The 10,915-nt window shown below is 31.1% G+C and overlaps 3 protein-coding genes and 1 long non-coding RNA gene across 5 annotated transcripts in view; 2 read left to right on the top strand and 2 right to left on the bottom strand.

The window, feature by feature from the left end:
- The window catches only part of LOC107629035, a 41,373-nt gene continuing 35,829 nt past the window's right edge, over nt 5,372-10,915 (bottom strand). For both annotated transcript variants that reach the window (XM_016331716.2, XM_016331715.2), the window contains exons 4-5: nt 5,945-6,064; nt 5,372-5,849 (exon numbers count right to left, since the gene is read on the bottom strand). In XM_016331716.2, coding sequence (XP_016187202.1) covers nt 5,734-5,849; nt 5,945-6,064 — 236 coding nt within the window. In that variant the 3' untranslated portion in view covers nt 5,372-5,733. The remainder of the gene's footprint in view (nt 5,850-5,944; nt 6,065-10,915) is intronic.
- LOC110269906 lies at nt 5,616-6,252 on the top strand. Its single transcript, XR_002358749.1, has 2 exons — nt 5,616-5,856; nt 5,952-6,252. It is a non-coding gene; the product is annotated as an uncharacterized LOC110269906 (long non-coding RNA).
- LOC107629038 (18.5 kDa class I heat shock protein) lies at nt 6,844-7,662 on the top strand. Its single transcript, XM_016331720.2, has one exon. It carries the CDS (start codon nt 6,932-6,934, stop codon nt 7,367-7,369), a length of 438 nt encoding a protein of 145 aa, XP_016187206.1. The 5' UTR covers nt 6,844-6,931; the 3' UTR covers nt 7,370-7,662.
- Nucleotides 9,797-10,915, bottom strand: part of LOC107629034 (UDP-glucose iridoid glucosyltransferase-like) — a 3,638-nt gene continuing 2,519 nt past the window's right edge. Inside the window, exon 2 of the mRNA XM_016331714.2 lies at nt 9,797-10,735. Within this exon, the coding sequence (XP_016187200.1) occupies nt 9,807-10,735 (929 nt within the window). The 3' untranslated portion in view covers nt 9,797-9,806. The remainder of the gene's footprint in view (nt 10,736-10,915) is intronic.

The following is a 10,915-nucleotide window of genomic DNA, read 5'->3' as shown; positions in this document are numbered from 1 at the left end:
GTTATACAATAATAAAATAAAAAATTAATTATTTTTAAATTAAAATAATAAATACATATTTTATAAAAATTACAAATTTAATAATAATTAAATTCTTACTTTATCATTTTCTTAAATTTTTCATTTAAGACAATCTAAATTTGTTGTGTTTAAAGCACAAATTTATTACCTTATATCTTAATTTTTTAGATGTTTTATTCAAACATAAATTTTTATGTTTAATACGGTGATGGACATGAGAGAGACAGGCGCCGAGAGTAAACAGAGAGAAAGAGAGAGAGTATGTACTTCGGGCCCCACTTGAACCCACATTTTATTGGGTTGCCTTTGTGGAAAGTGTTATTTAAAATAATGGTGGGCCCATTCTGCCAAAGATGGGCTTAAATGGGACCCACTTAAGTATTCCATCCTATGTATGGGCCGTTCGATTGGACTGCAGTTGGCCCACAAGGGATAAATCGTCGTTTATAAGTGTCCTTATTCAGATGAATTATTCAATTCAATTATGTTCCTTTTTATCTCTTTATTTTCCATTTTCATTTTTTCTCCGGTTTTGATAATTTCGTATTTGCCTTTTCTTGCTTCCGATTTGGATTCTTCTGTTCTTTGACGTTCGGCGTAGGCAATGGCAGAGGTGGTGCTGGCTTCCATTTTCATATTTGGACGTAAATAACCTCTATTATCTTTTCTATTTTTTATTTGTAGGTACACCACTCTCAATTGAGTTTAATAATTCTAAAAATATATATTATCCGAAGAGAAACACGACACAAAACTATTCACTTGTGATGTGTACTTATGTTTTAGCATATTACGAGGTTCTTCCATGCCGTATAATCGTCATAAACCGTGTTAAATTTAATTAGAATTTGTTTTATTTAATAAAATGTTTTTTATTTTTATATTTTTAGTCTTAGAATTTACTAAAACAATAAAAAATTAAGATATTGTTCGTAAATTTAGCAAACTCACTAAGTAAGTAATTCGAAATCTCATTTTCTCTAATGAATGAAGTATGAACTAGAGTTGATATCAATAAAGACATTTTGATGATTTAACGAGTAAAATATTATTTTATTATAATAATTGAAAATGCTTTTTTTTTATTCTCTATTTATAGGATAGAAAAACTTTTAAGTGTATTGATATATTATATATTAAGTAATTTTTAACTGTTAATTTTAATTATAAAAAATATATATAAAATATATAATTAAGATTAACAGTTAAAATTCACACTGATGTACTAGTATACTTCAAAACTTTTCGATAGAATATGTTGTCCTCATCATGGTATTGCACCTTTATGAAGTGTTAATGGATGTTTAATATTGATTATACAATTTTATGATAGGCTATTTTAGTGTTTTTATACATTTTTTTTGGGCTTGAATTTAGTATAGGACAAAGAAAAGTATAGGTAGACAATAAAAATATTAAATAATGTGAATAATTAATATATTGGATGTTTACTTTACTATGTGTGTGGATGATTATTCTAATATTAAAATTTAGGTGAGTAATTTGGGGATGTAGTGTATTTTATTTGAATATGGTCAATTTTAGGGTCTGTTATTCATGTTGTTCAAAAAAGTCATTAGTTACCTAACATAATTCAGATGACAAATATGCTTTAATTTTATGTTTGAGTAATGTTACATATTTAAGTTTTTTTATAAATTAAATCCAATTAAGTTAAATAATAAGATTTAAAATAATATTAATCATAATTGATTTTTATTATATTAGATCAACTTAATTGAAATTAATTAACAAAAAGACTTAGATATGCAGTATTATTTTTAAGGAAAAGTTTAGGAGGCCAGCAACTTTATTAAATTCTGGCCAGCATGTAACCAGCAAAAGAAAAGTGAGTAATTCCACACTATTGGATGAAATATCACACTATTAAAAATATTATTGATGACTACAAATCACAAAAGTTGCTGACTCCTATCACTCCTCTTATTTTAATGTATAAAACCCTAAAAACACAAACTAACAAATAGAGTCTTAATGTCGCTATCTCGTGAACACTTATTAGCTCAAACCTACTAAGTAAAAATATATGTTAGATCATGGAAAGTAAGTAAGTAAGTAAAAATATAGAATAGGACCAAACTTGCACTTTTGTTGTTGCGAAGTAAAATCATCTAAAGTACTGTTAATTAAATAATTAAAGGGAAGAAAAGTATATTCTCCTTTCGAGGGAGCGCTTGACAATTGAGATCAATGTTGTCATTATTATGTTACTATGGAGCACAAAATCGAAACCGAAAGCGAATAAGATAACATATATACATCTAGCTAGGGCCATATGAAACAGAGGAGATACTTGAAAAGCAATGGATGATAAGATTATTGAAGGGTTTAATTATACGATGAATATAAGGTGAGGGTTTAAAGCCGGACATCATTATTACCAATAAGATCCGAACGCTGTAATGATGGTACTTGCACTTGCTTAATCAACCACTTTTGATGCCAATTGTGACCATGCTTCTCACCAACTCTTCGCATATTATTACATATTAATTATTTTTGTCTAACTAATACTAATTCGTCCCTCTTTGGCTCATATACAATTATACATGGAATGTTTGGCAATAAAAGGTTACTGAAATTTGAACATGTGAGATGTGTATAATACTGATATTAAGGCATAATCTTAATTTTAACATAACGAACTAACGTCTTGGCATCAACAATATTTTCAAGCGCAAATAATAATTTATTTTGCTCTTACTCCTCTCCAGATCAAAGGGGTATTTGTATTTAATTCAAGACATAAGGTAATGCTAATTGTTATCCTTAATCCCTAATCCTAATTATTAATTTCTTTGTTGACAGTTGTCATTACCATATTAACAAGAGTTAACAATGTCTGAAATTTGACTCCTTGTCTGTGGCACATGCATGCTGTACGCCAAACCTCTATGTTATACGTAAAAAAAGAGTTAAGCTAAGTGTACACTAAAATCAGTCATCAAATCAGCTATTTATATGTTAGAATATAAATACATATTAAAAATAAATTAAATCACATATATATTTATATACAAATATATTGGTAGTTGATTTTAGTGACTGATTTTAGTGTACAAATAGCATTTTTGATAAAAAAATAAATCGTTAGGTAATAAAATAATAAAAAATAATTTAAACGGATCAAGATCTTTTAAAGTGAGAAGTTAAATAACACAATAATAAATAATAATTTGAACGGAAGATTCTCTAAAGTAAAGAGTTAAGTAACACAATAAAAAATAATAATCTGAACGGATCAAAAATCATTTAAAATAAAGAATTAATCACTTTTAAATTAAGATAATAGGATATACATTTTATAAAAATTACAAAATCAATAGTGATTACACTCTACCAATTTTTTCACTTAAAAAGAATCCAAATTCAATCTGAATTATAGTTCAGGAAAGGAAAAAAATAGAAAAAAAAAAACAAGTAAATATAATAAGAAAAAATCTAAGGAATAAGCACTTTTATTGAAATTTGACCAGTACTTAACCATCAAAAGAAAAATAAATAATTTTACGCATTAAATATTATCTCATACTATAAAAAATATTGATAAAGACTAATTAATAACTACACATCATACTACTGGTCCTAACACTCCTCATATAATAATGACTAGTAGATTCTACTTTACTATAAAATCTAATAGATATGACATTATAAAATGTACTAGCCAGCGGGTAGCGGCAGCCTGAGATGTCTGGTCTGGACTCCAATTATTGAGAGCATATTGCACAATGATTCAGGTCAAGAACTTCTCCATGACTAGCTACGAGGTGGCCAATAAGGCATCATCTTTCATATGATCGATGATGATGAGTGATGACTATGGTCACTTTTATTTAATCATAAAATGATAACCCTAGCTATGCCATAATAATAGTTAATCATAGATTTAATTATTCTGTTAGTCTCTATAGTTTTACAAAATTTTTAATTAGATTCTTATATTTTTTTTTCTTTTAATTAGGTCCTTACACTAAATTTTTTTTAGTTGGGTCTCTATACAATTAAGCTAATTATTACCAAGAGGGACCTAATTGAAAAAAAAAAATTGGTACAAGTACCCAATTAAAAAAAAAAAGTATAGAGACCTAATTAAAAATTTCGCAAAACTATAGAAACTAACAGAATAATTAAACTGTAATCGTATTTTTACTATTAATTTATATCCGGGTTGCCTTTTAATTATATGATTCACGTACTAAGAAATAATATATGCTCAGAAGTCAGAATCGCATCCTATCCTTCATTGACTTATAACTTTATTGCCCTCCTCAACATGTGCTGCATATTTTTTTGGGCAGGGCTAATGGAATACGGGCTCACAAGCCCACCAAAAATTGTGACTAGTATTTTCGGTGCCTTGTTTTGGGTCTTTCTTTAAGTGGGTTTTAAAAGAATAAATTCACAGAAGGGATATAGTAATGACTGTCTAGAGTATACTACATGCCATACTAAGAAAAAGTATAGGTAGACAATAATATTGTTGAACAATATGAAGTTTATTAGCCATGAATTATATAAAGAGGAGTGTTAGAGGGCCAAAAACTTTTGTAATTTGTAGCCATCAAGTAGCTATTAATAATGATTTTAATGGTGTGAGATTTTATCTAATAATATGAAATTTCTTATTTTTCTTACATGCTGGTCAGAATTTAATAAAGTTACTGACTTTTCTCTAAGATATGCATATAATTAATAAGTTGCTAATAGCAAAGGTACCTAGAGTGGGAGTAAGATAGGATTGCCAAGGAAGGAAAGAAAGTGTGAAACAACAGAAGAGACATATCAAGAGTTGGACTAAGAGATGGCCTTTACTTTATTTCACCATGGATGCAGCTTGAAAGAAAAAGTCAGGGAATCTAAATCCTTTTATTTTGTACCACAAACAGCAAAGAATCCTACTTATTTTCTACGTAAAATCCATTACAAAATATTCTACAAATCTTCTTACTACGGGACACAACGCGTGACTTGCATTGCAAATTGTTCTTGTTATGGTAGATTGTTTCTTCTCTTGTCCTATATGGAGTTAGTCAAATAAAAGACAAGTTAGTTTGTCATTTTTGGTTGACGTGCCTTGCATTCTATCATAGACACGCATTTGATTGTAAATACAACCATATTATTACCTATACGCTAAACATTAACCATTAAATCTGCTACCTGCTTGTATATATTTTGAAATATAAAATATTATTGAATGCTTATATATATATATATCAATAACAGATTTAAAGTCTGAATTTTTATATACATATAGCATTTTCGTTGAACATAAAATACATACAAGAGAGAGCAAAGTAATTAAGGCATAACTAGAGCTGAATTATTATTGCAAAGGATTATAAAAGACATCCTTATTATTAATTTTGAATTCTGATCAAGCTAAGGCTTAGTTCTAAGCTATAAGCTAAGAGACTCGTCATGGCTCATATTATACAAGATGTTATTATTGATCCACCCTTAATTCCAAAACAAATTGAGCCATAATTATTGCTAGCTAGCTAGATAGTACTAGTATTGATCATCCTACACTATTCTCCATGTGATGAGATCGGTATAGTAGGGACCCTGGAGTTCATTTTGTTCTTTATTCCTTTTCAAGAAACCGCCAAGATCACCATCATCATTATTATCATTACTATGAACATGCAAAATCTCATAACAGAGAGAAATGGATGCAGAATCATATCAATAGGTCCACTCTTGAGGCAGAATCATATCACCCTGCTGCATATTTGGCTGTGATTTCCGTGATTGCCGCTTCTGCAGTGAGTACATGCCGTCCCTGTTACTCACCAAAACATCTAAAAAGTACAAACACATACAAAATCAAATTACATTGGATATTCTCAGTCATTTAGTATTATTCTCATAATTTAATTGATATGAAAAGTGTTACCATGCAGGGGAGGGAAGCCAGCAGCTGCTTTAGGTCCAGAGGTGACAGCCATTTGTTCAAAGTGATGTTGCAAAGCTTGTACCACTCTAGCTGGTATAAGAATATTGGAGCAACCTTTACCTGACCAAAAATAACATCACAATCCTGTTATTATTATGTCATGCTGTATATAGTACTATAATATCAAAATTTGCTCATACATTCATTATTTTTCCCTCCTTTTTCAATTGATCTTGTTGTTTTACTTTAGCCTAAAGAAATGCCATTATAGAATCAATCATATAACATAATTAGTCATCAATTGGATACTTGCCTATAGAAATTTATGTTTGATATTTTATAAAAGAGTTTTATTATATTATAATAGAGAAATTTGATTATTTGTCTAAGTTTGATTATCCTGTTAACTAAAGAATGTGTAACCCAATATACACAAATATTAATTTATTTGATGATTTATTTTTAGTATGTATATATATATATAATATCCTTTATAGAAAATAATAGGATTAGAGAAGATTATGTAGCTTAAAATGGTGACTATCCAGGTTGCCTTTTAATTATATGATTCACATATTAAGAAATAATATATGCTCAGAGCTCAGAAATCAGAATCCCATCCTACCCTTCATTGACTTATTGCCCTCCTCCACATGTGCTGCATTATTCTCCCGTCATAATTATTTTTTCTTTTTTCTTTTTGGACAGGGTTAATGGAATATGGGCTCACAAGCCCAACAAGGTGCACTTGAGTAAAAAAACAAATGTTCCTATGGGCCTAATCCAACAAAGAAAAAACAAGACCAACATTCCAAAAAATTAAAAAAATGAAGCAGCAGTAGGTTCTAGATCCATGAAATGACAAAATTACCCTTCCGTATCCAATGGTAAAGGGGGTGCATTCTGGAACATTCTGAGTCGGTGAGTGAGGAGAGATTAAAGGCTGTGAAAGTGTGAAGAGTGATGAGTTAAGAGAGTGGGTTGAGGATGTCGATAGTGCCAATCAAGCAGGATGGTGAGGGCGAGGGCTCTAACTCTTTGGTTGATGCATTCTTGGGTTCCCGTATGGAGCTGTGGGACCCCTTCCACTTCATGCCCGCCCCGTTTTCCAACATGTTGTCGGGTTTGGGATTGGGGTCATCCGTGAACACCCGCTTGGACTGGAGGGAGAATTCGAAGGCACACGTGTGGAAGGTGGTGCTACCTGGCTTCACCGATGAGGACGTTCTGGTTGAGCTCCAAGAGGAGAGGGTGCTTCAGGTGAGCGTGGAAAGCGGCAACTTCATGAGCAGATTCAAGGTACCTGATGACGCTAACCTTGAGCAACTCAAGGCCAATATGCACAACGGGGTTCTGCTTATCACTGTTCCCAAGTATCAACAAGCCTCCAACATTAGGGTCGTTGAGATTGAAGGCTCTGATTGATTCTCTGTTTGCTTCCTTACACTAATGCAATGTTCGTGTTATCACTGTATGTATGTTAAGAATGTATACCATATGTGTGCGGTTTAACTAATGTACGTATGAAATGTTAGTGTTTACCACTTAGTTACTATTCAGTGGGTTTTAGGTTCTAAGACTCGGATGAGTTGCAAGAGGTATGTATTAGGGTATGAGTGAATTATGAGATTTTGGGTTTGATCTCCTTACGGTTATTAAGAGGAAAATGATAGGTTATTAAAAGCAACTAAACTCATAAGGTCAACAAATTATTATTACCCTTAGAATCTGAAATAATTTTTCTTGAGCAATGCTAGGGCCAGCAACATTTGTAATTGGTAGCCATTAACTAGCCATCAATGATGATTTGATGGTGTGATATTGGTGTGAGATTTCATCCAATGACTCACATTTTTCTGCTGGTTACATGCTGGCCAAAATGCAATAAAATTGCTGGCCCTGTAGACTTTTCCATTATTCTTAACCATTAATCTGAATCTTTGGGAAGAATGAACGTAGACGTTTTTCAACCCTATTAATTGTGTTATACAAGTTCGCCTCCGTCGTCTTGACTCTTGCGGATGCTGCTCTCAGCATGCATCAGTATTTAACTACTTCCTATACATTTATGAATGGCAACTTGTTGAGTTGTTGGGCTGGTTTTGTTAGCTTTTTTTAACCAAGTATCATTCAAACAACTAACAATAATTTCAATAATCAACTAAGACTTTACAACATTAGATTAAAAAAAAAACACAAAACTAGAACTTCATTGAACCTACCAGTGAAAAAAGTGTGTCAAATTAAAGGATATAGTGGAGATCAGACTTGGAGTACGGCGTTGTTGCTACATATCTAGTGAGGAGAGGGAAGAAGGGAAAAGATAGCTCAAATTATTTATGTTGTCTCATCCAATCAGTTTAAGCGTAAACAAAGAACAGAATACAAAATAAATGGTTATATCTCCGATAACATAAATTGAATGAATCTGCCTACCCCTGTATACTTTACTTACTCACACATGCTATGGTATAGGTGGGCCGTGCCCATTATTAATGTGACACTATTTTCTCATATACGTTTGGTCAAATTAAATAGGCATATCATACAATGTTTAGGAATTAGGAAATCATATCATTACAATTCTCGTAATCTTAGTCCCCTAATCCATTGCATATATAAACACAAGAAATGTCTTAATTACATTGGGTGACGAAAAAAAATCGGTTATAAACTTCTACATGTGATATCGAATTACATATTTTTGAATCATGAAACGTGTTTACTTAATTTAAAATATAAAAACACGCACCACATATATATTACTAATGAAGAAAAGTTTTTCATAATGAAAAAGTCTTGCACTGTTTTATCAATGCAAAAAATATTTAGGGTTAATCTTCACGTAAATAAGTAAGCCTAGATAATCTTGCTTGATTATTGATGGTGTGTGTCAGGCAAACAGTTTAATTAAAATACTCGATTTAGTTAAACTAAAATTAAAAAATAATTAATTTATAAACATTTGTAGAAAAATATTATAAGATTATCAGAATTTATTATTTTTTATTATTAATTAATTATTAATATTTAAAAATATAAATTAAAATATATTATTAAATTAATAACTAAAAATAATAACTAAAAATAATAAATTTTAATTATGTTCTGACATTTCTCTTTGAAAAAACTAATTTCTATCTATACAGGAACTTTTTAATGTGAAAAACATGTGTCCCCTAAAGCTAAAAGCCATTAATATGGTGTGGCGCTAACTAATTTTAATAATTTTTATGTACAAATATTAATTTTAAAAGTCAATGCATAATAAACTATACATTTATTTGAAGCTTGTAACTTTACATAAGGATATGTATAAACATCTTTTTTCAGTTTGTACAAGAAATATGTTTTTTTAAAACGTAAAAAAACACCGGTGTGTCCAAAGAACCAACAGAAGAACATTCTAGTATGCAAAACAATGTAGAGATATGTTAGATTAATATTAAAATTAACCACTCAAATTAATTATCAATATAAAATATATATTGAAATATAGATACATATATAAAATAAATTATATTACACATATATTTATACATAAATATATTAGTGTAAATATATTAGTGATTGATTTTAGTGACTAATTTTAATAGAGGAATGCTAGGGGGCCAGCAACTTTGTGATTTGTAGCCATCAAATAGCCATCAATGATAGTTTTAATGGTGTGAGATGGATGTGAAATTTCATCCAATGGCTCACTTTTCTTTGATGGTTATATGCTGGCCAGAATTTCACAAAGTTGCTGGCCCCTAGACTTTTCCATTTTAATATACAAATAATATTTTTAAACAATCTAATATATTATCATGAGCTACACCGTGAAAATAAAGAGGTAATGTACTGTAGATGGAGGCTATGACTATGACGAGTTATGATTATTGTGTGGTGTAGAAGAATTAGAAGAAGACATTATGATAGTATGAACAAGCTTATTTAAAGCATCTTCATCTCTAATACCTACCCTAATTTTATCCTTCATCAACACCGCTCTCTCCCTCATCAACTTTCCTTCTTCACTTACCATCATCCTCCTCACCGCACCTTCCACCTCATCCTTTCTTATCCTCATCTCTGAGCACTCTATCCCCACCTTCCATACATCACTCACCAACCTCGCGTTCACTCTTTGGTCCCCAAAGTACGGCTGACACATCATCGGAACCCCAAAACACACGCTTTCTAACGTCGAGTTCCATCCACAGTGGCTCCAGAACCCTCCCACTGCTCTATGCGCCAGAACTTCCTTCTGCGGTGCCCATTTTATTATTTTACCCTTCTCTCTTGCCGCACTTTTCACTTCTTCCGGAATCGACTTTATTGTTTCTGGTCTTATCACCCATAGAAACTTTTGTTCGCTGTTTGCTAAACCATAAGCCACTTCGATTAGTTCTTTTTCTTCCCAACTTGCTATGCTTCCTAAACTCACATACAGAACTGAACGTGGCTCTTGTTCGTTCAGCCATGTTATGCAGCTATAGTCTTCTTTCACGAGGCTTGTTGAACAATTATTATTCTTCTCTTGTGTTTCTGATGACGTCATGCACATGTGTAAGGGTCCTATGGGAAACACACCAACTTTGTAGAGGTTCCGAAGTTTTTGGAGCGATGAAGATTCGAGGAATTCGATAGTGTTGAAGATGACACCTAATGATGGCTTTACTGAGAGTGATTCAGTTGCTTGTTTCACCATGATATCTGTTTCAGATTCTCCCAAATTAAAAATTGGTAAATCTTTGAATCGTAGAGGTTCAAGTCCTTCCACCATCTCCATACACACACAGCTAGAATCTGCCAACAAAATTTCTAGCCAGTTAAGGATTTTTGTTCAACTTAAAATCAACACATTTATATAAACATGTTTAATTCATAAATATACACTTATTACTAGTTGCTTATAATTTCATTCCTAATACATATTTCAAAAATATTTACAAGTGATTATTTTTTATTATTTAAAAACTATATTAA

Source organism: Arachis ipaensis, chromosome B03 (genome assembly GCF_000816755.2).
Source record: "Arachis ipaensis cultivar K30076 chromosome B03, Araip1.1, whole genome shotgun sequence".
In the NCBI taxonomy this organism is placed as follows: Eukaryota; Viridiplantae; Streptophyta; class Magnoliopsida; order Fabales; family Fabaceae; genus Arachis; species Arachis ipaensis.
This window is presented reverse-complemented; position numbering and strand designations above follow the sequence as displayed.

Bases quoted from the DNA above. Each gene is read 5' to 3' on its own strand.
- LOC107629038 (XM_016331720.2), top strand. From the start codon at position 6,932: ATGTCGATAGTGCCAATCAAGCAGGATGGTGAGGGCGAGGGCTCTAAC.